The sequence below is a fragment of the Danio aesculapii genome, chromosome 22, assembly GCF_903798145.1.
Source record: "Danio aesculapii chromosome 22, fDanAes4.1, whole genome shotgun sequence".
Lineage (NCBI taxonomy): Eukaryota > Metazoa > Chordata > Actinopteri > Cypriniformes > Danionidae > Danio > Danio aesculapii.
Genome location: NC_079456.1, coordinates 27,880,549 through 27,908,013, shown reverse-complemented (window position 1 = coordinate 27,908,013; position 27,465 = coordinate 27,880,549). Strand labels below are relative to the sequence as shown.

Genomic DNA, 27,465 nt, shown 5'->3' with positions numbered 1-27,465 from the left:
TTACTAATCAGAGTATTGTCTTAATCGCATTAAAATCAAATTATTGTTGTCCATGTAAAGTTCATCAACTAAAGTCATTCCAAAACTTTTGGTAAAAAATTTTGGGTCCTATCATACACCCGACGCAATAAAGCGCAAGACGTGTTTGGCATGATTTGTTGCTATTTTCAGACCAGCTTCTCAAGTTTTGATCCACAATGTTTAAATAGTAAATCCATTTGCACCACTTTGTGGACTCATGGGTGTGCTGGTCTATAAAGGAGTGTGTTAAGGCGCATTGTTGGTGCATTGCTATTTTAAGGAACTGAAATAGACTAAAAGCAACTAAAATCTGCTCTAAAGTCCAGCACAGAGTGTATTAGTTATGCGCTTAGATCCCAACGCTTACACATTGCTTAATACACACAGGATGAACAGCAATACACACATATCTTTACAGATGAAAACAACTAAAGAATTAAAATGTTACAAAAAGTATTATTTTCTACATCTATATATAAAAAAAAACAATACCTCCATGCCTTCTTCTACCCAGGGTTTTTTTTTTAGTTTATTCATGACAGTTTGCATTTGTATAATGTTATTATTATTATTAGCAGTATTATTTATTATATGCATATTTATATTTGTTTTAATAAAAACAAGTTTAAATTTGTCCACATCTGTTGGGTTTTGGAGATGTCTACATTACCATATAGGGTATAAGAACAGGACGTGTGTTTGGATATAACACAGTTTTGACCACACTTCGTTATTATTGTTAATTTATTAGTTTGCTGGAAATTAGAATTCAATTTAGAAATGGTTTTGAAACAAATCTTTGCACTTAACAAAGGAAATTAAATATGTAGGCTTATGGTTGTCTTCAGTGGAGTGAGTTTCCACCGTTTCCTTACTCCACCAAAGTAAAGGAGTAAAGTAAAGTGTAAAAGTAAAGAGGCTGAATGGAGGAGGCTCGTTCTTTATTCTCGCGCTGCTGATGCTCTGTTTAACTGTTTTCTCACTAGTGAAGCATTCAGTTTTTACGCTTACAAATTTCGCCATGTAAGAAAACAGACAACAAAAGCATTATGTACGAAATAATTAACAACTGCCCATTGGATTATCAGGATTATCATAATGCTGTATAGACCAGAATGCAGGTTTTTGTCCTCAAACTGCTCCTGTGTGTAGGACTAGTTTCTTACACATCTCCTCTAAAGCCTTCTGTTGTATTTTGATGTGATTTTTGACTGTTGTAGATAACAGATAAAAGTAGACTGTTGTAGATAAATAACTGACATCATTCAGCAGAGTAATATGGAGTTGTAATGCGCTCAAAACCTGCAGAAACTACTTTAGCTGTGAGTTTATCTGAAAATAACCAAACAGCTTAGAATACTCAGAATATAATATAGAATAAAACAGAATAAAATAGAATATATATATAATATAATATAATATAATATAATATAATATAATATAATATAATACAGGTGTCACGTGGTGCAGTGGGTAACATGATTGCCTCTCAGCAAGAAGGTCGCTGGTTCGAACCTCAGCTGGGTCAGTTGGCATTTCTGTGTGGAGTTTGCATGTTCTAACTGTGTTCGCGTGGGTTTCCTCTGGGTGCTCTAGTTTCCCCTTACAGTCCAAACACATGCACTATAGGTAAATTGGGTAAGCTAAATTGTCCGTAGTGCATGAGTGTGTATGGATGTTTCCCAGTAATGGGTTGCAGCTAAAAGGGCATCCGCTGCGTAAAACATATGCGTAAAACATATGCTGGATTTTTTAATTCCGCTGTGGTGACCCCGGATTAATAAAGGGACTAAGCCGATGGAAAGTGAATAAATAATATAATATAAGAATGCAGAATACAACCCAACAGGCTTATCGAAAACACACAGCTGAATATACTTTATACCACTTATTACACTGCTAATTAAACTGCTAATTGCCACAAAACTAAACAATTACACACAAAACTGAACTGAGGCTGTAATACTTACTCTTAAAGCTTGCAGAAATGAAAATGGCTGAATGGAGCATGCACTAACGTACAAATTGCTATATGTCACAAGATAGCAACAAACAAAAACAGCAACGTCTTTAAATATGTATAAAAATGTACTCTCTAGCATGAGTCTGTGGTATTAGTGTAATCTGGAAATGGAATATACCTTGAAATGTTGTCAATGACAGATTAAGATCAAGTATTACTGTGTAATTATGTAATATAATATAATAAAGTTATGAAACAGGAAACTCATGCTCTAGACCAGGAATACCCAAACTTTTTCTTATGAAGAGCCAAAAACCAAACTTGATTTAGGCTAGTGGGCCAAAGGTAAATATAGTTGCCATGGGTAATTTCCTAATTTATTTATTAATGTTTAAAAATAACTAGAAAAACATTGCTTTATATTTACTAATACAGTATTTTTTTTTACATTTTATAACAAACTTATTACAGTAAAAACAAAACAATCTCATTTATAACAGAATTACACTAGTCTTTGCCTTGATTTGCACGCTAGTGTCTTTTGCTTGGTCCCCTATCTATTGAGTGACAGCATTTTCATTTAAAATTTTCTGATTTATTTACAACATTTAATTGAAACATTTAATTTCAGTTTGCTCAAATATGTCAAATTTTAAATGATGATCTCTGTGTTAAAGGCATTCACCCCAACCTACTCCGTCCTTCTCACTCTCCTCTCAGATGGGATGGTGGGCCAAATCAAAGGTTACAATGGGCCAACTTTGGCCTGCAGCCTTCCTTTGGCCATCTCTTCTCTAGACTGATCATTAAAGCACTCCACAAGTTCGTGGATTGAAATTAATAATAAATAAAGTCCACCTTATATGCTAAAATATTTATATAAATAAATATATACATTTATATAAATAAATATATACATAAATAAATTTAAAATGGAAAACTCTTTTTATTGGAAATGATTAATTGCAAATAATTGTTCGACAGCACTAATCTATATATATATATATATATATATATATATATATATATATATATATATATATATATATATATATATATATATATATATATATATATAGATAGATATATAGATATATATATCTATATATATATATATAGATATATATATATATACAGTTAAAGTTAAACAGTTAAAGAACAGAGTTATTAACCCCCTGGTATATTTTTCCCTAATTTCTGTGTAACGGAGAGATTCTTTTAGCACATTTCTAAACATATTAGTTCTAATAACTGATTTCTTTTATCTTTGCCATGATGAAAGCATATAATATTTGACTAGATATTTTTGCAAGATACTAGTTTTCAGCTTAATGTGACATTTGAAGGCTTAGCTAGGTTAATTAGGGTAATTAGGCAAGTCATTGTATAACAGTGGTTTGTTCTGTAGACAATCCAAAACAAATATTGCTTAAAGGCCCGTGCACACTGACACGTTTTTTGCTTGCATTTTCCGTCGACGTTTAGCGCCTTGTGACTAAATAAAGGGCGCCAATGCGATCGTGCACACCAATGCGCAAAAACAGCAGGCGTAAAAGCGTCACGTAGAGCTGCTTATTGCTCTGTGAACACTAATCATTTCTTCATCGCTAGAGCTGGAGCTGCTACTTGAACGATCCATGCTTGTTTGAGACACCAGTAACTTTAACAAGTGTGTGAACTTCCTCTCTTCCTCTTTTTCTGTGTTATAAGCGGGGTGTCAGAAGCTTAAAGTTGTGTACGCCATCTAACGTCAATGAGTGTGTCACGGATTGGCCAGGCTCTTCCACCAGCATCACGCAACGATCACCGTCACCTGAGTATTAACCACACACAGCTGCACCCAATCACTCATAGTCACTATATAAGCACACACCTTCACTTCACTCATTGTCCGGTCTCGTTTCTACGAAGCGGACTTTGAGTGAACACCTCCTGGTAATCACTAGCCTTCGATCTCAGTATATTGTACTTATCTACTCTCTGTTTCTCCTAGTCTGTCCAGTGTTCCCGGTATCCTGTCTGCCTTGTGTTTATCGTCAGTCTGTCTTCCCCGCAAGCCCTCTGGTGTGTGCATTCGGTCTCCCTCAGTATCTGTCATCCAACCTGCCACAAAGGATCATCAGATCAACCAAACTCCATTCACTTATCCTCCGTTCTCCTTGTGTGCTCATCTGTTGTAAATAAACATCGTTAATAACTCACTCACCTTCTTTGTCCGTCTGCTTCCCATAACAGAAGACCGGACCCCTACAATCAACAGCATGAGCACTCACGATCCCATTCAGGAGTTGGTGGACTCGCTGAAGAGAGTGTTATTGCCATCTACTCCACTTCCCGAAGCACCACCAGCACCGAGCACTTCTTCACCGTCCACCCACTCATCCAGTCCCATGGCTCGACCAGCGCCCTACTCTGGCGGGGCGGAGGAGTGCAATGGATTTCTCTTGCAATGTTCTCTAATATTCACCATGCAACCTGAGTTATATCCCACAGATCGGTCCAAAATCGCGTTCATCATCTCCCTTCTCTCTGGGTCGGCTCTTCGGTGGGCAGAAACCATCTGGCAACAGTCTGGGCCGGTAACCAGCTCCATTCAAGCATTCATCACGTACTTTAAGGAGGTTTTTGGTCGCGCAGATGCAGAAGTAGCAGCTGGAGAACAGTTATACCATCTCAAACAGGGAGCCATGTCCACTCAGGATTATGCGCTCCGATTCTGTACTCTGGCTGCTGCTAGCGGATGGAATGAGCGATCTCTCCTCACCACTTACCGGCTCGGATTGGAGCCCAGCCTCCGACTACAGTTAGCAGCCCTCGACGATACCATGGGGTTGGAGAAATTCATCCAACAATCTCTCCGCTGTTCAGATCGTCTGAGGGTCTACCAGCATGATCTTCCACCTGTACCCCAAGCACTCCTCCGTTCGCCAGAGCCAGCAGTCCCTCCAGAACCTGAACCAATGATCGTGGAATCTGGTAGACTCACCATCACTGAGCGACAGAGGAGGCTGACCCGGGGTCTATGTATGTACTGTGGTGCCGACGGACATGTCAGGCTGGACTGTCCCATTCGTCCAGCACGTCCCTTGGTGAGTGTGTTCAGTTCTCCCATTGAAAAAATGCATCCTCTCACCACCAATGTCCAGTTAACTACCCCTTCTGTATCTGTTTCAGTCACGGCCCTCATCGACTCCGGGTCAGCTGGAAATTTCATCTCATACGCCCTCTGTTGCCACCTCCAACTTAACACCGAAGCCTCGACGCACGTCTACCAGATCCAACCCATAACCAACGCTATCCATTCCCAGGCACGTATCCATCGCAAATGTGAACCTATCAATCTCCAAGTGGGATTGCTCCACAAGGAGGAGATCCAATTTCTGGTACTGGAGGGTGCATCTATGGACATCATCCTAGGGCGCCCGTGGCTGGTGAAGCACGATCCCATCCTCTCTTGGGGCACAGGAGAAATAAAGAGATGGGGTGAAGACTGCAAAACCAGATGTTTTCCCGACCTACCTGTTCAACTTCAGAGACCCCTTACCATCTATGTCACGTCTGTCGAAAGTCCAGTCGATAAACGATCCATTCAAATCCCGAAGATCTACTCCGCATATGAAGCTGTTTTTTGCCCCAAGAGAGCTTCCCAGCTACCTCCACATCGGCCATGGGACTGCGCAATAGACCTGCTTCCAGACACTCCTATGCCCAAAGGTAGGATCTACCCGTTGTCCCTTCCGGAAACTAAGGCCATGGAGGAGTATATTCAGGAGGCACTGAGTCAGGGGTATATCCGCCAGTCCACGTCACCCGCTGCCTCAAGCTTTTTCTTTGTGGCCAAGAAGGATGGAGGGCTGCGTCCTTGCATCGACTATCGGGTTCTGAATCAAGGAACAATTAAGTTCCGATATCCCCTTCCTCTCGTCCCTGCGGCCCTGGAACAACTCCGATCCGCCAAGGTATTCACAAAGTTGGACCTCCGCAGCGCCTACAATTTGGTTAGAATACGCGAGGGGGACGAGTGGAAGACGGCGTTTGTGACCCCTACAGGGCACTACGAATACCTGGTCATGCCCTATGGTCTGGTCAACGCCCCCTCCGTATTCCAGAACTTCATTCACGAAGTCCTCCGGGAGTTCCTCCATATCTCCGTCATAGTCTACATTGATGACATCCTGATTTACTCCCGGAGTGAGGCCGAACACCGCCACCACGTTGCGGAGGTCCTACAAACCCTCAGAGACCATCAATTGTACCTCAAGGCTGAAAAATGCTCCTTCCACTTACCGTCTGTTCAGTTCTTGGGGTACATCATTGATCAGAGAGGGGTTCGCATGGACGAGGGGAAGGTCACTGCCGTTGTCTCCTGGCCAGAACCAACAACTGTTAAAGAACTCCAACGATTTCTAGGGTTTGCCAATTTCTATCGACGTTTTATCCACAACTACAGTCTCATCACCGCTCCGCTGACCAACCTACTCAGAAACCAACCCAAGAAACTCTCCTGGCCTCCCGAAGCCGCCGCAGCCTTCCAAACCCTCAAACAATCCTTCACTCAAGCTCCACTCCTGACTCACCCAGATCCTGAACTACCGTTCGTGGTCGAAGTAGATGCATCGACCACTGGAGTGGGAGCCATCCTATCACAACATCATGGTACACCAGCATTACTCCATCCATGCGCCTATTTCTCAAGGAAGCTCAGCCCGGCGGAAAGAAACTATGACATCGGAAATCGAGAGCTATTGGCTATCAAGCTTGCCCTGGAAGAATGGCGACACTGGCTGGAGGGAGCCAAACATCCTTTCCAGGTGATTACAGACCACAAAAATCTCCAGTACCTCAAAGAAGCCAAAAGACTCTGTCCTCGTCAGGCCCGATGGTCCCTGTTCTTCTCCCGATTCCAATTCTCAATATCTTACCGACCTGGGTCAAAGAACATCCGAGCGGACGCACTTTCCTGAATTCATGATCAGCCGGAAATCATGGAGACCCCAGCCAGAATCCTCCCAGAACAGATCACAGTCTGTCCCATCACCTGGTCCGCTCCTACAGTCGTCGCCACTCCCGAATCCAGGACTCCGCTGGGCTGTCCCCCCAATCGTCGCTTCATTCCTGAAAACCAACGGGTAGATCTGATTCATTCCACCCATACATCTTTGGGCACAGGGCATCCCGGGGCCAACAACACCCTCTCGTTGCTATCCCAACGCTTTTGGTGGCCGAACATGGCGAGGGATGTGAGGAGATACGTTCAAGGCTGTAGAGAGTGCGCTATGTCGAAGAGTCCTCGTCATCTACCTGCAGGTAAACTCCATCCCTTGCCCATCCCGAACCGCCCCTGGTCACACCTAGGAGTTGACTTCATGACAGATCTCCCATCATCTGAAGGTAATACCTGCATTTTAGTCATTGTCGATCGATTTTCCAAATTCTGCCGTCTTATTCCCTTGAAGGGTCTGCCCACAGCCCTAGAAACCGCCGAAAACCTATTCAACCATGTCTTCCGATGCTTTGGGTTACCTGAAGATATAGTCTTGGACCGAGGACCCCAGTTCATCTCCAGACTATGGAAAACCTTCTTCAGACTCCTAGGTGTGACCGTCAGCCTCTCGTCTGGCTATCATCCACAAACCAACGGCCAGACAGAGAGGAAGATCCAAGAAGTGTGACGGTTCCTCAGAACATTCTGTCACGGTCATCAAAACTCCTGGAGCCAGTTTCTGGGCTGGGCGGAATACGCCCAGAATTCCCTGCGGCAACCTACCACCGGACTTACGCCATTCCAGTGCATTCTGGGCTTCCATCCTCCACTCTTTCCCTGGGATGGCGAACCTTCTGATGTCCCCGCAGTAGATTACTGGTTCCGGGAGAGCGAGAGGGTCTGGGACGATGCTCATCACCACCTCCAGAGGGCAGTTTGAGAGCCAAGGAGGTCTCCGACAAGAGGAGGATTCCAGGTCCTATCTATGCGCCGGGACAAAAAGTTTGGCTCTCCACCAGAGACATCCGCTTGCGACTGCCCTCCCGAAAACTTAGTCCCAGATTTGTTGGTCCCTTCACCATCCTGGAGCAGGTCAACCCCGTCACGTTTAAGTTACAGTTACCACCACAACATAGAATCCACCCCACATTCCACGTGTCACTCCTCAAACCCTTTCAGGACCCTCTGATTCCCTCCACAGAGCCTGGCCATGAAGAGGAACCTCCTCCCCCACTGATTTCGGAAGTCGGATCCATCTATAAGGTCAAGGACATTCTACGTTCCCGACGTCGTGGTGGTCATCTGGAATATCTTGTCGACTGGGAGGGATACGGTCCGGAGGAGAGATCTTGGGTCCCCAGATCAGATATATTAGATCCCGCACTTATGGAGGAGTTCCACTCCAATCACCCCGAGTTTCCAGCACCTCGTGGACGTGGTAGACCACCACGGCGTCGGAGGTATAGGCCCTCAGGAGCGGGCCCTGGGGAGGGGGGTAATGTCACGGATTGGCCAGGCTCTTCCACCAGCATCACGCAACGATCACCGTCACCTGAGTATTAACCACACACAGCTGCACCCAATCACTCATAGTCACTATATAAGCACACACCTTCACTTTACTCATTGTCCGGTCTCGTTCCTACGACGCGGACTTTGAGTGAACACCTCCTGGTAATCACTAGCCTTCGATCTCAGTATATTGTACTTATCTACTCTCTGTTTCTCCTAGTCTGTCCAGTGTTCCCGGTATCCTGTCTGCCTTGTGTTTATCGTCAGTCTGTCTTCCCCGCAAGCCCTCTGGTGTGTGCATTCGGTCTCCCTCAGTATCTGTCATCCAACCTGCCACAAAGGATCATCAGATCAACCAAACTCCATTCACTTATCCTCCGTTCTCCTTGTGTGCTCATCTGTTGTAAATAAACATCGTTAATAACTCACTCACCTTCTTTGTCCGTCTGCTTCCCATAACAGAGTGATTTTGCATACTCTTCTGCTTGACGCCAGTGAAAATCGCTTTGAATGCGGAAAAACGTCTCGTATAACGCCAACGATAAACGCAAACGAAAAGCGTCCCGGTGTGTACAACCTTAAGGGGGCCTTAAATTGACCAAAAACAATTAAAAACTGCTTTTATTCTAGCCAAAATATAACAAATAAGACTTTCTCCAGAGGAAAAAAATATTATAGGAAATACTGTGGAAATTTCCTTGCTTTTTTAAACATCATTTGGGAAATATTTGAAAAAGGAAACAAAAATTCACAGGAGGGCGAATAATCTTGACTTCAACTTCATATATACATACAGAACTCAACCAAACTTGGCGTTAGCCCTCCACATCAAGGCTAATAATGTTAAGTTGAGTTCATCTGATTAGTTTAGTGATAAAACAGGGTGAAACAAGGATCTTCCGACCTTTGACAGGGCGAGATATGGAAACGTGTCCATAGCCAGAATCGTCTCCTCCCCGGACTGTCCTTCCATCTGACCCCTCAGGATACGAGCAGCTGAAACTGTGGACACTCCCATTCCTGACAGATGAACAGATAAACTTTACTGTCACACACAGATCAGCCTGACCTGGACCCCAAAAAACACATATGACCTCCACGCAAAAAATTATGGAGCAGTAATTATTATATCTGTATAAAGACGCTCAAAATATACAACCTAACTGCTTATTCTCACACTCATTACATGCATGACAACTTACAAGACAGAAGATAAATAGACATGAAATATTACACTTTTATTACTATAATGCAGTAAAGTTTAGATACAAATTCCAGTGGAAACCTAAAGGAATAGTTCACTCAGAAAGTAAAAACCTGTCTCACTTTTTACTTGTTTCAAACGGTATAACTATTGTTTCGTACTTTTAAACACGTGACTTCCATTGTATTTTGTTTTCTTCAAAATATCTTCTTTTGTGTACAACTAAAAAAAGAAACTCATAAAGGTTTAGAGACACTTGAGGAAGAGTAAATAGTGAGTATGTGTTGATTTTTGGGTGAATTACCCCTTATTTGCACTTGTTTTGTTTGTGTGCCAGTACTACTTTTATCTTAAAGGGCACCTATGATGAAAATCATCTTTCTGAAGCTGTTTTGACAGAACTGTGTGTAGTATAGTCTGTCTGCAGTTAGTTTGGGGTGATATAGCGACAATAATTAAAAAAAAATATATATATTTTATGACATTATATAGGAAATATATATATTTCCTGACATTAAAATAGGATCCAAATTTTGAGGAAATAAATGAATTTAATCCATTTTGGAATAAGACTGTAACATTAAAAAATGTGGAAAAAGTGAAGCGCTATGAATACTTTCCGTATGCATATTGTGGCAGACCTGCCAGTGTGTCTTCAGCGTCGCCATGAAAACGTCTCCCTCACCATAATCACGACTCATCACGTGCTGATCTGGGACAGCTGGAGCCCTTTGGAAGAGGGGTATTTAACACACGCCGTCGACATAGACGGGAGAGCATGACTAGGATGACAGCAGGAACGACGCTTACGTCTCCCTTTTCCACTGGGCACCCTGACCAGCACTTCACTGCACGAGCTCACCGGACCCCATTAGACACGGAACTCACCGCCCTGATGTGATGTCACGATGAGGGGTAGGGTTAGGGGTGGGGTTAGGTGAGTGCATTCAAAAGTATTGGTGCAGCTCAGATTCCACTGCACCAGTTCTGCATCCAGACCCTTTTCAAATGATGACAGAATTTTCCTTTTGGAGTGAACTGTCCCTGCTGCTAAAAATGTATAATAGTCATGGACAGATTCTTTTTTTTCTCATAAAAAAAAAAGATTAAACACTCTGTAAAAAATGCAGAGTTCCACACAATTCATTCATGCTGTCACAAAACAAATTGATTAAGTTAACTTAACAGCTTTAAGTGGATTGAACATAAAATAATTCAGTTGTCCACCAAACATCTTAAGAATTGTGTTGTTTCGGCACATTCATTCATTTATTTTCCTACCACAGCGGAATGAACCGCCAACTATTCTGGCACATGTTTTATGCAGCAGATGCCCTTTCAGCTGCAACCCAGTACTGGGAAACACCTTGTTTTACATAATTAGTCTAAACGAGTGGTGACTTTTATAACCCTAGAATTTGGATGCACACAAAAAAGTCATCTGTGCTTACATCTGGTACTACAGTAAAAAAGCAGCGCAGTCTCATATAAGCATGTAAAGTCATCTTCATCACTCACCATCACCAACGAAGAGGATGATGTTTTTGGCTCGGTTGACTCTGAGAGGCAGCGTGAGGGCCGTCTGCAGCGTCCGTCTGGCCTGATCATTCCAGTATGCAGAATCTTTCTCCCATTCAGCTGCACAGCAAACAAACACCAGCCCATAAGCATCTCAGGAACAGCCACTGAAACTCTTCTGAACTCTCCACCGCGAAGAAAAACCTGCCCAGACTTGAGCTAATCTACACTCAACTCCAACATTTAAAGGGATAGTTCACCCAAAAATGAACATTTACTCACTATTTACTCCCTCAAGTAGTTCCAAACTTTTAGAAGTTTTTTCTTCTGTCTAACACAAATGAACATATTTCGATGGATGTTTAACCAAAGTAGGAAAAAAATATTATAACTGTTCAAAGTAAATGAAGGTGAGTAAATGATGACCGAAAATTATTATAACTTTTTTTGTGTGAACTGTCCCTTTAACCTATAACACCTACTCGCAAGTCCCTGGAGGTTACCTGTGTTCCCACCGAGAGCTAATTCTGGACAATAGGAGCGCTGTGTGCTTACCCGCAGGATCCAGACTGCAGCTGGTGTTCAGGATGAGGGCCAACAGGAGGAGAAGCGCTCCGGGGGCCCGACCGTAAACCAAACACATCCCGAGCCTCTGAGAGAGAGAGAAACACACACCTCGACGGCTGGAAGGAGTGTCTCCAAAACCTCCAGCCCCTGCCTTTTAAAGCCAGTGTGTGTGTGTGTGTGTGTGTGTGTGTGTGCGTGTGTGTGCGTGTGTGTTTCAGTCCCATGCCCCCAGAATGCTCATAGGCTCACCAGGACCACACAGGGTCAGGAAACCCCTCGAGTTTTTCTCAAAATCTGCCATATTTGTTTTCAGACTTCTTGCTTTTCTTCCCAGCTGTGCTCCTGTTAATCGAATATCTACTTTGATGTTGAGAAAATTGCGCTAATGTCTGCTTTTACTCATTCAATGGATAATAGATTTACAATGGATAATAGATGACATCCTTTTCATGCAATTGATAAATGGTGCTCAAACATGTATTGAGGGTTTGTTATTTTTAGGACTTTTAAAAATGAATCCAGCGTGTGTGAAAGTGAAATATCTGGATTCTAACTGTAACAGGTTGTGTCTGGTTATTGTATATGTACAATAGTATATATATATATATATATATATATATATATATATATATATATATATATATATATATATATATATGCACTCACCGGCCACTTTATTAGGAACACCTTCCTAGTACCGAGTTAGACCCCTTTTTCCTTCAGAACTGCCTTAATGCATCATGGCATGAATTAAACAAGGTACTGGAACTATTCCTCCAAGATTTTGGTCCATATTGACATGATAGCATCACACAGTTGCTGCAGATTTGATGGCTGCACATCCATAATGCAAATCTCCCGTTCCACCACATCCCAAAGATGCTCTGGTGAGCCTGTGCAAATTGTAGCCTCAGTTTCCTGTACTTAACTGACAGGAGTGGCACCCGGTGTGGTCTTCTGCTGCTGTAGCCCATCAGCCTCAAGGTTGGAGGTGTTGTGCGTTCAGAGATGGTCTTCTGCAGACCTCAGTTGTAACGAGTGGTTATTTGAGTTATTGTTGCCTTTCTATCAGCTGAATCCAGTCTGGCCATTCTCCTCTGACCTCTGGCATCAACAAGGCTATTGCGACCACAGAACTGCCACTCACTGGATATTTTCTCTTTTTCGGACCATTCTCTGTAAACCCTAGAGATGGTTGTTCGTGAAAATCCCAGTAGATCAGCAGTTTCTGGCACCAACAACCATGTCAAGTTCAAAGTCACTTAAATCACTTTTCGTCTCCATTCTGATGCTCGGTTTGAACTGCAGCAGATCGTCTTGACCATGTCTACATGCTTAAATGCATTGAGTTGCTGCCATGTGATTGGCTGATTAGAAATGTGTGCTAACGAGCAACTGGACAGGTGTACCTAATAAAGTGGCCAGTGCGTGTATATTGTGGTAGGGGTGGATCTGGTATTTGTTTCGGATGTCTCCCAGGTGCCTACCTAGGGAGGGGTTCCAGGTATGTCCCACCGGGAGGAGGCCTTGAAGAAGACCCAGGACTCGCTGGAGAGACTATGTCTCTCGGCTGGCCTGGGAACGCCTCAGCATCCCCCGGGAGGAGCTGGAGGAAGTGTCTGGGGAGAGGGAAGGATGGGGTTCTCTACTAAGATGAAAAGCGATAGAAAATGAATGAATGAATGAGGCTCAGTCACTCCTCTGACCAGATAACAGTTTTTGAAATCATGCATGATGTCATAGAGAAGTTGGAACTACAGTAGCAACTGGCTTGTGGAAGCAAGAGCATAAACAAATAATGTCTACATACTTTAGCAACACAGGCTTATTCTGAAAATGTAGCCCTATATACATTTCTGGACATCGGAAATTATGTAGCCAGAAGTACATATGGCTGCATTTCATCTTGAAAAGGAACGCAACAATCAGTATGACGCCGTTCCTTTTTACACTTACCAGCTGACTGCTTACTTCCGTGTGGACGACTTTTCTGCTGTTACCAGTTTGTCTAGTAGCTTGACACATATGTCGGCAGATTTGAGATACAGAGCTGAGCTGACTGCGACAATGGGGTTTGAGTCCAGTGAAGAAAAATAAAATAAGGCAAAAAAAAATATATAAACACTGCTTTTCAAAACCCTGTCGGTTTGGGTTTAGGAAAGGAGGTTGGCGCTGGTCAATCAGTGCTTTTGAAAGCACTATTGGTTGGGTTAAGGCAGGGGTCAGGAACCTTTTTTCAGCAAAGAGCCATTTTGGATTTTTTTGGCAAATGCATTTTTTATAGAGCCATTACGGATATATATGTAGCATCACATGTTAAGCAAGTCCATGTATTAATAAAGGACAATTTATAGAATTTCTTTCATTTCACCACTCATGAACATTGTTTGAATTTTATGGCGCAAGGATACCATAGAAATGTAAGCGGCTTGCCCTTTATTATAGTCGCGATTCAAGTTAATCCATAGCACCACACACACGCATTGGTTGAAACGTCCTTTTATTCTTATTCATTTTTCAAATTTTTTCAATTCAATTCACCTTTATTTGTATAGCGCTTATACAATGTAGACTGTGTCAAAACAGCTTCACATAAAAGGTCATAGTAAATAGGAACAGTGTAGTTCATTTTGCTGTAATAATATACAATAAAAGGTAATCTTAGTTTTATTTTTAATAGGAAACTGATTTTTAGTGACAGTTTACATTTTTTATTGAAGGGAGACAGCTGGAGAGCCACATATTTTTGATCAAAGAGCCACATGTGGCTCCTGAGCCATAGGCCTGGGTTAAGGGGAGGAGTAGGGTGGGTCAGTTGATCGGTCAGTCGACAGTGGCCTCTGGTGGATATGTGCACGAACAGCAGGCACGATCTGCACTCGCAAAAAAACTTTTGTTACTACTGTTGTTGGAAATAACAAATGGAAGTCAATAGTTCCAACATTCTTCAAAATACGTTCTTTAGTTTTCAACAAGAAAGAAACAAGTAAAGGCTGAGTAAATTAAGTACTCCTCTTAAAAGTATCCTCAAGTGCACTTCTTTTTTCCCAAGGGTAAAAGCAGATATCCATGCCTGAAGCAGTGTTTTACAGTATTTACATATGCAACATGAACAATGAAGTGGAAGCTGAGACTCACACAGAGTTTCTCAAACAAGTCAAGACGAGGAGGAAGAGCATGTTATTAAAGTCCCTGGAGGCAAACAGTGTTTAGTTGTTCACAGTTGCTAAGGAACATCCAATATTGCTGTTTATGCTGAATTTAGTAATGTGTATATCAGCCCTTTTAAAAAGGTTTCCCACTGCAAATTAATATTAACAAAATATGATGAGATCATTTACAAATCCTGTTTTTATAGTCACACTTCATTGTAAGGTACATTTTTTTGCTATTAACAAACCATTAACTAAGACTTTTAGCCCAATAAACTCTGAATTTGCTGCCTATTAACAGTTATTAAGGTAGAATTTGGGTTTTAATGATGTAAAATGAGATAATACTTTATAAGTATTAATAAACAGCAAAAATCTTAATAACAGACAGGTAATAAGCCTATAGTTAAAATAGTTAGTGAGAATTGGTACTTAGACTGAAGTGTTACCATTTGTATTAAAATAAATCATATTACTTGAAAATGAACACTTCAATTCACAATAAACAAAACAAAACTTATTCAATACAAACAGTAAGTATGCAGTGGAAGGCAAAATTACTAGTCATCCTGTGATTTTTGTTATTTATTTATTTATTTATTTTATTATTTTTCAAATATCTTTTAAGTTAATTCATTAATTTTCCTTCGGCGCAGTTCCTCATTTATCAGGGGTTGCCACGGCGGACTGAACCGCCAACTATTCCAAAATATGTTTTACACAGCGGATGCCCTTCCAGCTGCAACCCAGTACTGGAAAACACCCATACACACTCATTCTCACACACACACACACGCACTCATACACTACGACCAATTTAGTTAATGCATTGCACTTATAGCGCATGGGTTTGGACTGGGTAAAACTGAAGCACCTGGAGGAAACCCACGCCAACATGGGGAGAACATGCAAACTCAACACAGAAATGCCAACTGGCCCTGACTCGAACAAGTGACCTTCTTGCTGTGAGGCCACAGTGCTAACAATTGAGGCACCGTGCTGCCCATCCCATAAGTTAGCAAAGTAATTTCTTTTTGCAATATTTGCTATTATATTTTCAATCCGGGGAGAGGTAATACAAATAATACTGAAATAATACAAACATTATTTTTAAACATGAAAAAACTGCTAAGGTCATTATTATGCATTGTTACACTAGTATCGTAAAATGACTAGTAAATTATTATGTACTGTTATCATCAATCCAGGCTCATTTTGAAAATGTGCCCCTATAGATATTTCTGAAGAGTACCAAATACGTCTCAGGAGCTAAATTTTTTTTGCTGTTTTTGTTTTCGCAAATCCACCAGAGGCCGCTGTGTACGCTTTTTCAGATCTCTAATTTCTCTCGTGAGTGCCATTCGAGCATGCTGTTCTCACGTAAATCCACCAGAGGCCGCTGTCGACTGACTGACTGACTGACCAAACGACTGACCCACCCTCCTCCATCCCTAAACCTAACCAATAGTTTTCAAAAGCACCGATTGATCCGCTCACCCACTTCCCTAAACCCAACCGACAGTTTTTTAAAAAGCAATTCAGAAAAAGAAAAGCCCTCACCTAATTTTTACCACTATTTCAGATATTACCACATTCTCACCCTGTTATTTACTTGTTTATTGTTTGGCTTCTGTTTTTGTTTTAGCTGCTTTCTGGAACCGTTCTTCACCGGAGTCAAACCTCATTGTCGCAGTCCGCTCTGCTCTGTGTTTAAAGTCTGCCGACGTACATGGTGAACCACTGGACAAACTGGTAACAGCAGAAAAAGCCATCTATTTGGAGGTAATCAGTCAGCTGGTAAGGTTTTTTTTCTTCACTTCCGCCATTAGTGAAGTTTTTTTTCCCTCTCCGCTGTCGCCACTGGCTTGCATGGTTCGGGATCTGTAGAGCTGCGCATCGTTGGATTTGCCCTTCAATATTTGGACTCTCATTAGTGATTATTAAACCACACTGAACTGAGCTAAACTGAACTTAACTTAAACACTACAAACTGAACTACACTGTTCCTATTTACTGTGACCTTTTATGTGAAGCTGCTTTGACACAATCTACATTGTATAAGCGCTATACAAATAAAGGTGAATTGAATTGAATTAAAAGTTACTAAAAAAATTTCAAAAATGTGTTGCAAAAACAAACGTATCTCTATTAAACAGCATATCAAATCAGTGCTAATAATTTTTGTTCAACTGTATATTGTGGATTAAAATGTCATCAATGATCTCACAACTGTTTTTTAATTGACTGCCAAACTATGATGTGACTGTAATGAAGGTTTTCTTTTACCAGACTGAACTCAGTAATCCACAAAAACAGATACCATGAGCTAAAACAATGAGCTTTCTAATCCTACAAGACAATCTGCAAGAAGGTCAGATGTTCAGCTGAACCCTCCGGTCACTGAAAGTCCACACAGAATATCCACTGTACATGCTGTGTGCTGTGGATCTATTCCCCCCCCTTTCATGTTTGGTCTCATTTTAAACATCTCAATGTGATCAGCAAATTAGTCTTAGTTTCTCAGTAGTCATTTGTTTTATGGGAACCATTTTCTGCAGATCTTGCTTGAGCCTGACACCAGTTGCTGTTTTTCTATGACAGACAAATGGTCTTCACATGACCTCATGCCCCAGTGGAGCTCTGCGAAGCTATTATTACTTTGAAGTTTGTTCTGCTTTGGATAAATCGGGGTCTTTGGTATCCAGTAGGCTAGGACACCCCATTGCATTGTGTCTATGAGCTTTGTATACTACGACATTCTTCTATATGCGCAGCTATACATCTATCTCATAAATTTATCAACCGTTTCAATGTTTTTTAGCCACCGATAATCTCCTGGTGAAAGGTCGATGTGACTGTTTTCAATTTCATGAGGTTTCTTTTACAGCATCAACAATGTAGTTCAATTACAGTATTGTCTGATGAATTGACTCAACTGTAAAATGAGATGAAAAACTCTTTAACCCGTGTGCACTGTTCATATTTAACACCCTTTTGTTATGTTCGGGATGAAAACATCCACTAAATTAAACTGCTGTAAAAATGCATCAGATTAAATTTTTTTTGTGCATAAATCTGTTAATCAACCTTAGATCAAAACTACTACATGTTTTTAAGAATCACAGGATTTAAATTTTTTAAATGACGTATTTTCATTATAAAAAGTAATTGTGGACTGGATTTTTTAACCTTTTATCACAGTCTTGGACATGTGAATGATTACTATAGGGTGTCCACAGGGTTTTAAAAAGTATTAAGTTGCTAAATCAATTATTAAAAGACTAAGGCCCTTAAAAGGTATTAAAAAGTAATAATAACCTTTTTACGATGTCTTAATTTTTGTTAGGACGTTGTCCAAAGTGTTTGACTCCAAAAAAGCATATTTTCCTCCTAATATTAACAACGGTGCGCTCGATCCACGCGGGGCACATACGGCCAAGCTCCTCCATCCGAGTGATGTCACGTAATTTGCGACAAATGCAGGAAGGTGATGTGATGCTCTCTACATGTAGCGAAACCATGGAGCGAAACAGACAGCAAAATGGGAAAATGTAAGTTTGCGTACTCCTGGTTGAAGGAAGACGAGTTTAAACTGTGGCTGAAGCCTGTCGCTGAAAAACTTCACCGGAAGCACTTGGCCTGGCTTATAAAATTAAAAGTCCACGTACAAATATGACATTGATGTCATTCATTTATCAATTCTGAATTGGTTCATTATTGTTTATGTAATGGCTAAGGGTTATGGGTTGGTACAGTATAGCAGAGTACTTTATGTATTTATTACGTGGCCAGCACAGTGCCTTAGTTGTTAGCACTGTCACCTCACAGCAAGAAGGTCTATATTTCGATAGCTGCAAAGAATCCAAAAATAGCCACATTATAGATCAATATGTGGCTATTTTTGGATTCTTTGAAGCTATAGAAATGAAAAATGTAAAACAGGGACCAAGTACGTTGGGACCATTGTTTTTGTTCCATCAAAATGGTCTAAAGGGGAACTGGGTGAACTAAATTGGCCGTAGTATATTAGTGTATGGGTGTTTCCCAGTACTGGGTTGTGGTTGAAAGGGCATCCGCTGTTTAAAACGTATGCTGGAATAGTTGGCGGTTCATTCTGCTTTGGTGACCTCTGATTAATAAAGGGACTAATGAGGGGGGACTAATGAAAGGGAAAATGAATGAATGACATACAGTTGAAGTTAGAATTATTAGCCCCCCCTTTAAATTTTTTTCCTGTTTCCTGTTTTCTCTGTTAAACATTAAAAAAATTCACAGGATTAGGCTAATTATTTGTCTTCAACTGTATATTATAAAAATTAAACCCAGATTATATTCAGAAATTGTAGCCTATCAAAAGAAAACATTCACTGAAAAATAGTGTCTTATTTCTATTTATTGTATAATAGACAATATTTCTGTTTGCAGTCTTAAAGTTTGCTCATACACTCTCAGAAATAAAGGTACACAATCTGTCACTGGGGTAGGGTGTTCCTAAAAGTTACATATTAAAACCAAAATTTACAAATGTGTACCTTATAGCAGTGTTTCCCAACCCTGTTCCTGAAGGCACACCAACAGTACACATTTTCAATGTCTCCCTAATCAAACACACCTGAATCACCTAATTAGAACACAGGAAGAGATTTCAAAACCCAAATGTTAATTAGTCAGGTAAGGGAGACATCCAAAATATGTACTGTTGGTGTGCCTCCAGGAAAAGGGTTGGGAAACACTGCCTTATAGTAACCTAAAGTTACAAAAGTGAACCTTAAAAGTACAAAACGGAACCCTAAAGGTACTAATGTCCACCTGTGCTGGACAAAAGTGTACCTGATAAAAAGGTACTACCCTAGTGGTATTTTGTAACTTTATTTCTGAGTGTTTATTCACAACATCACCCATAGATATTATTTTTAAAGCCTGCAACCATTTGTTAACCAGCGCTATCATTTATGTTACAGCAGTCATCATTGTTTCATGGAAACAGAAAGCGCATTAAAGTCGATGAGTTTTACTAGTAATTGATGGTTTGCTGACTAACTCTGCTCCGCTGGATTGTTTTGTGGGAAATAAACCTAAGCAGGATTTTTTTTCAGTGAGGTAGTGGAGAATTAATGTTGTAAAAACAGTTTGAGAGAGAGAGAGAGAGAGAGAGAGAGAGAGAGAGAGAGAGAGAGAGAGAGAGAAGGAGAGAGCAGAGAGTCTGAAAGCATTTCTAGACTTTATTTATCTTAATAAGGCTTAAAGAGCATCTCGATTGTACTGAGAAAAAGCCAAACTACTGTATCTGTCATTCAAAGTAAATTTTTATGTTTGAGTAAGTTGAAAATTCTGGTTTTCATCTGTTTTATTCAATTTGTTATAAAGCAAAAACCAACCGCCTAGAAAAAATTGAAAGCATTAGTTTTTCTTAGTAGTATTCAATCATTCATTCATCTTCTTTTCGGATTAGTTAATCTTAAATTAATAGTTATTAATTAATCGGCTTTATTAATCTGGGGTCGCCACAGTAAAATGAACCCCCAACGTATTGCCAACTTATTATGTTTTACACAGTAGATTCATTTCCAGCCACAACCCACCACTGGGAAACATCCCTACACACTCATACACTACGGTCAATTTTAACATACCTAATTCACCTGTACCACATCTTTGGATTTGTAGGGGAAACCAGAGCACCCGGAGGAAACCCACGCACAAGGAGAACATGCAAACTCCACACAGAAATGCCAACTGACCCAGCCGAGGCTCGAACCAGCAACCATCCTGCTGTGAGGCGAAAGAAGCCCTCTCATAGTAGTATTTTTATTTTAAAGTCCGCATGAACTGGAAGCTGTGACTGTTTTTTTTTTTTATCGTATTGTGATGCAGTTCCTAGAGAAACAGAATATTAAATAAAAAAACAGTGGCCATGGCTTGTTTTTTCTACTGAGAGCTGATTGGCTGTAGGCATTTTCATTCAGAAAGATCGGGAAAGGAGTTTGTGAGCTTAATTGGTGCCAGATCCGGCACCTTATTTTACAGATCCCCCTCCTCAAAAGCAGTCCCCTCCGCCCTTCACTTTCTTCCGCGACTTCCCAACCCTCTTCACTTTCGTCCACGACACTATACCCCTCCCCCCGCTCTTCACAATCATCCACGACACCCTCATCCAACCAACCTCCACGCCCCCCAGGTTTCACTTTCGTCTGCGACACTTCTCCCTCCTCTGGTAACATGTCGGAACCGTTACCACGATCTGTTCCAGGACCTCGCAATTTACAAATTAAGCACTGGTTATTACAACCTAACAGACTCCTCCTGCTCACCATTTCTGTTTGTTGTCATAGTGCTGACAGCTGGAGGGGCGTGGTTAAGTGTGTTAGCCACGCCCAATACCACTGACCAAATCTCGGAATTTAACTGAAAACAAACAGGAAGTGCATTTGCAGATTTCACTTAAAGATTAGAAGAGCAAACTATTGTTTTTGTTCTTAATGACATCCACAGACGAATTGTTCACCACAAAACTAGCAATGTGAGCTAATAAAATCAATATGGGTAGTTTTGATTTCATGTGTAGGAGAGAGTGGGGCACAAAGTAAGACTTTTTGGTTTTGGCCAAAAGTAATTGGGTTAGACCAACCTGATCTCACGAGGAAATGTAAGTATATCATATTTTGTCAGTTTAGTGGCTAATTCGTACAAATTCGTCCGAGACCAGTAGTACAAAAATGTACGATTTTAAAAAGGAGGCGTGGCACCTAACCCCAACCGTCATTGGGCGATGAGCAAATCATACTAAACTGTACGAATTAGATTGTACGAATTCATACGAATGAGTTGCTGCAGATTTGTCGGCTGCACATCCATGATGCGAATCCCCCATTCCACCACATCCCAAAGGCATACCTGCCAACGCTTCCATTTTCCCTGGGAGTCTCCCGTATTTAAGACTCATCTCCTGTATTGTTCTGTCTCCCAGAAAAACTCCCGGAATTTTGCTGTTGTGGCCTATCTGCCTCAAGGTTGGACGTGTTGTGCGTTCAGAGATGCTCTTCTGTAGACCTCAGTTGTAACGAGTAATCATTTGAGTTACTGTTGCCTTTCTATCAGCTGGAACCAGTCTGGCCATTCTCCTCTGACCTCTGGCATCAACAAGGCATTTGTGCCCTCAGAACTGCCACTTTTTGATTTTGATTCAATTTCATTTTAAAGTTTGAACCAAAGCCAAATTATTCTTCAAATTTGAGCTGTAACAAATTAAAAGAAGTTGATTCAAGGTATCGTTTTTCAGTGTGTATCGCATGGACAAGATATTAAACAGTCATGCTCAGTTGTGGCAAATCAAGCAGCTAATAAAAGCATAAAACACGAAGCGAGGCCTCACATGAGCAAAATACCAGCATAGAAACTCGATCCTGGGCTAGTGGAGACACGTCAGGCCATTGTTATGGTAGGCAGCACTTTTAAGAGCTGAACTTGAGATTAAGCTAATAATGAGCTGCGGTGAGACTGAAAGCTCTATTTGGGACTATTTTTCCACTCTCCTCCTAAGAGTTTCCCATAGCCTTTACACTATTATCCACAACCACACAGACTGCAGCTATTCTGGATACCAAAACCCAGAACAAAAAACAGGATTTCGAAAGTAAAATGTCACTTTTTTTTTGCAACTTGTGTGTGCTGTAATGAATAAGTATTGGTTCATGAGTCTAAAACATCATCCTCATGTTGAGCTATTGATTAAAAAACACTGAAAAAATGCAACTCTACATTAAAAATACTATAGTAATTCATGATTTGAACCACATTGCAAATATTATTATAGTATTTACAACTCTTTGTTAATACTGCAGCATGGTGTAGTATAGTGAACTGATATTACAGTAAACTGTGGTGTATTGTAGTATATATAATATACCCTACATTTGTAGAAAACTACAGTATTGGTAAAACTATAGTTTTTGTTTTCCATAGCAACTGTAGAATCACCACAACAGATTACTTCAAGTACTTTACTATAGTATTGTTCTAAAATACTACAGTATTAACTATGAATTACTATATTTTGAACCACATTGCAAATATTGTTATAGTATTTACAACTCTTTGTTAATACTATAGCATGGTGTAGTATAGTGAACTGATATTTGTGCTGCCCATTACATTACAAACCACAGGAGAGGGCAAATTCTTCAGCAGGATAGCGTTCCTTCTCATACTTCAGCCTCCACATCAAAGTTCCTGAAAGCAAGGAAGGTCAAGGTGCTCCAGGATTGGCCAGCCCAGTCACCAGACTTGAACAGTATTGAACATTTTTGTACAAGTCGGAATTCAAACTTGGGTCATTTACAGCGCAGTTACTGTGTGAACACGCATGGTCCACCAGGCAACATGAATTTTTTTTTATTTTGCCGAACCTGACAGTCAAATGCAGCTCGCTTTAATCACCTGGTGTTTCAAAACACTTTAGACATGTGTCCTAAGTGTTTCAAATCACCTTCATCATGTAACCTTGGTGTTTTGGATAATGCTTCGGTAACACTTCTCAACACTCGGTAACACGATAACACTTCTCAACACTGTGTCAAAACATCAGTTTAACATCAGCCTTTCCTACCCACATGTATCTGTTTGTTCCTATCATATGTGACCAACATTAATGTATAAAAATACATCTATAAATAATATAATAAAATACACAATGTGCACAATCTTTATCCCATCTTTATCCCAGTTGTGAAAAATTATTTTCATCAACAAATGTTCACAGATTCACAGATTTTTAATGTCAAGGAAGAAAATGCACAAAAAAAAAAAAAAAAAGACTGGAGAAGTGGCCAAAATATTTTCTTTTTTTAAATCAAGAAGCATTTACTAAAAAATATTTGCATGCTTTCAGAAATAATGTGCCAAAAATTTGACTTTTTTTTGCTTGCTTAGGAAAAAAATTAATTTTGACTAATTATTTCTGAGAACAAGACAATATTTATCACTTGTCTAGAAAATACTACTTGATTTAATAATTTTTTAGATATTCAGACTAGAAACAAGACAAAACTCAAGTAAGCGTTTGCAGTGGAATCAATGTACAGTAAGCTGTTTAGCTTCGTAAGCACAAAGAAGAATTGGTTTTTAGATTTCATCTTTAATAGCTCCTCAGTTTCATCCATAACCCTAAAAGACGTCTGATCCGCTCATCTGAAAAAATAACAATACGAGGCAAGAGCACAAATCCATATGCACAATCAGAATGAACTGGAGCCATTGGTGACATCATGGCATTTATGTGAATTGAAATCTCAGAATAGCAATGGACGGAGGTTTCCAATAAACAAGAAACTCCTGACATCTGCTAGAGCACTTCGGGAGGGAAAACGAGCAGAACGCAGTTAAAGCGACGCCATCAAACTCTGCAGACCAGCGCGAAGACTTTCCAGAGCCTCAATGACTAGATATGCCACTGTGATGATTTCTGCCATAAATCTACCGTTATTGAGACAACAGAGACATATTTTGCAATGGGAAATGGAATATGTGTCACTTAAGGATGAATTATACTTATATATGAATTATATATATATATATATATATATATATATATATATATATATATATATATATATATATATATATATATATATATATATACTGTAACCCACAGTGAATGCCTTTCCTGTGCATTTTTAGCTTCGGCGTGTGTTTGTGTTGTTCAAACAATTACAACTCGGAAACACTAGCAGTAAATGGGGTTTCTTCCATCAAATTCTTATTATTTTAATTTGAAATTATGTGAACATAAAAATATGATGCAGATGATCAGCATAAAACAGTGAACAGTGCAGATACATAACATATATAAAAGTGACAATACAATGACTGTATGAGTGGATTTTCTATGTTTCTGTGTTTGTCTGTGTCGAGTTTCTACATCTGTGTTTTGTTTACAGCTCCAGATGTTTACTAGTAGCAGAAACTCACTCATTCAGAGGCGAGAACTGTTGATGTGCAACAACTTTAGTCATTAAGTAAACACAAAACAACAGTCTGCATCTGGAGCTTCTCAGCAGGACTTGACACTTGTTAAGGGTGCGCATAGACTCTAAAAATGATGATTATTTACTGGCATGAACCTTGAAAATAGAGACCTGAGCAGGACAGATTTTTCTGTCTGAAGTGGAGGAGCTGATGACGTAGGGGGGAAGCTACTGATTATAAAAGTGAGAAACACAACGCTATCTGTGCTTCATCTATAGAAAAGCAGAAATATCAGTCTTAGAATATAATGTAGTCTGGTCCAGGTAATTGTATTCTCCACTGACTGGTGCTGATGAAGACTTCTACTGATCCTGTCAATGACAAAAGTAACTAGAGCGCACCAAACCAGAGTAAGAAGAAAAAAATCACATTTTGCATACTTTGGACACGTACTACATTTCATTGGAAAAATTAATCATGCTTGGGATGGTACGCGGCAAAAAAAGAACAGGCCATCAACAAATGCATTGATTGGACACAATCAAAACTGACACAGGCCTCAAAATGGAAAACTAAAAGAAGCAGTACAGGGATCACAAAGTTTATAGGATCCCTGTAACAATGTTGATGGCCACCTGGACATCAAGAAGGAGAAGGCGTTGAACCAACAAACTGTAAAATAATCTTAAGGAGAAAAATAAGACAAACAGCTGAAACCAAAAGCAAAATATCAAATGTCCAGGCCTGGTCCTCTCTCATCTTCCACTAGTCTCTCCTCCTCTTAATCCAGAGCTCCTCCGTGGGACTCGAGACCGGTGCGAGAAACAGGTGCTTCACTTTGTTCCCATGGCCCTCTGCCCCACCCCACTCGATACCTCATCACTCCTCGCTGGTCTGGGGCACCTCGAATATAGTATATGCCAAGCTATTGTTTCTTCCCATACTAATAAACTTCCGGTGACCGGTTATTGTGACTTTTTTCCATTTTATTTGGTTCCATTAACAGCATCGATGTTGTAATAGAACTAAAATACATTATCGGTTAAATAGACTTTGGCATTCATTTAGTTGTTCAAGCGTAAAATGATATAAAATACAGTTTACTCACACCCGCCCGTCAGAATATGCAGGTTAGCGCACAAGCTCCATTAAATATACTGCGGTAAAATAAATGTTCATATTTTAAAGACATGGCAGAGAAAATGTAATTTAATACAGTGTTTCTTGCACAATTTGAGACCCCTTTATATTGGATATCACTCAGCCAGTGGAGATCACTGACTTTTAAAGAAAACAAACCTTAAACGCTCCGATATGGCAAAGCCATACATTTCACCGGAATGCTTAACCCAGGTTGCTGGCAAATTAAAAGTCCTTTTGCATACTTCAGCATATACTCTATAAGTGCATACTCCTGGAGGGGTTGTTTGACATCATGGTATTCAATTCAATTAAATTCACCTTTATTTGTATAGTGCTTTTGCAATGTAGATTGTGTCAAAACAGCTTCACATAGAAGATCATAGTAAATTGAATCTGTGTCAGTTCAGTTTTCAGTGTTTAAGTTCAGTTCAGTTTAGCTCAGTTCAGTGTGGTTTAATAATCACTACTGTGAGTCCAAACACTGAAGAGCAAATCCATTGATGCGCAGCTCCACAGATCCCAAACCATGCAAGCCAGTGGCGACAGCGGCGAGGAAAAAACTTCACCAGTTGGCGAAAGTGAAGAATTAAAAAACCTAGAGAGAAGCCAGGCTCAGTCTGTCCCTGGAAGCATCACAGGAACAATCTCATCTTCTCCACTCCTTCATGACCACCACAGTAGCTGCTCAGGAAACGGCCTGGTCCAGGATACGAAAACCTTGGGATCATCTCACTCGCTGGTCTTGGATCGAATCAGTGGCACTGTATAGTCTGAGGGCCTCAGGATGAGTATCCCCAGGTGTAAATAGACAATTAAGAGAATAATTAGCGTAGCTGCTGTTCATAGTGTATATACACGAGATGCAGAAACCTGTGTGGAGCACATTTATGTATCATACCGCTAAGTGATGCAATGAGTGTATGCTTTACTAAAAAGAAAAGCATATTATTCGCAAGGTATTATATTATAAGCAAGGTATTCGCAAGAACTGGGAAAAAGACAGGGTGAGAGAAATGAGATGGAAAAATTGTGGAGAGACAGAAGAGGCAGAGGGAGGGGAGAAAGGGCTAAGAAAAAAAACATGGGGTTTGTTTCTCCACACACACTGCCTCTTGGTCCTCCACCAACAAAGAAGTCCTCAATAGCGGTGGCCTTTAAATATGCTGAGAGGCCTGTGGTGGAATCTATCCTGTCGTCCACCTCTAGGACCTGCTCCTCTCTCATCTTCCACTGGTGTCTCTCTTCCTTTTCTGATCCAGAGCTCCTCTGTGGGACTCGAGACCTCTCACTTTGTTTCCACGACTCTGCCTTGCCCAACTCGCTACAGTTGCCAAACATCATAGTCAACTGAATGGCTAATATCATCATTTCCATACCATCAATTCCAGTCTTACTTTCTGCACATAGATCTGATTTGCATTTTATTCTATGATAACGA

General features: G+C 40.5%; 1 protein-coding gene across 1 annotated transcript in view; it reads right to left on the bottom strand.

The window, feature by feature from the left end:
- The window catches only part of alpi.1 (alkaline phosphatase, intestinal, tandem duplicate 1), a 31,298-nt gene extending 19,416 nt beyond the window's left edge, over positions 1–11,882 (bottom strand). Inside the window, exons 1-3 of the mRNA XM_056447235.1 lie at positions 11,758–11,882; positions 11,203–11,322; positions 9,385–9,500 (exon numbers count right to left, since the gene is read on the bottom strand). Coding sequence (XP_056303210.1) covers positions 9,385–9,500; positions 11,203–11,322; positions 11,758–11,845 — 324 coding nt within the window. The 5' untranslated portion in view covers positions 11,846–11,882. The remainder of the gene's footprint in view (positions 1–9,384; positions 9,501–11,202; positions 11,323–11,757) is intronic.
- Positions 11,883–27,465: the final 15,583 nt, after the last annotated feature.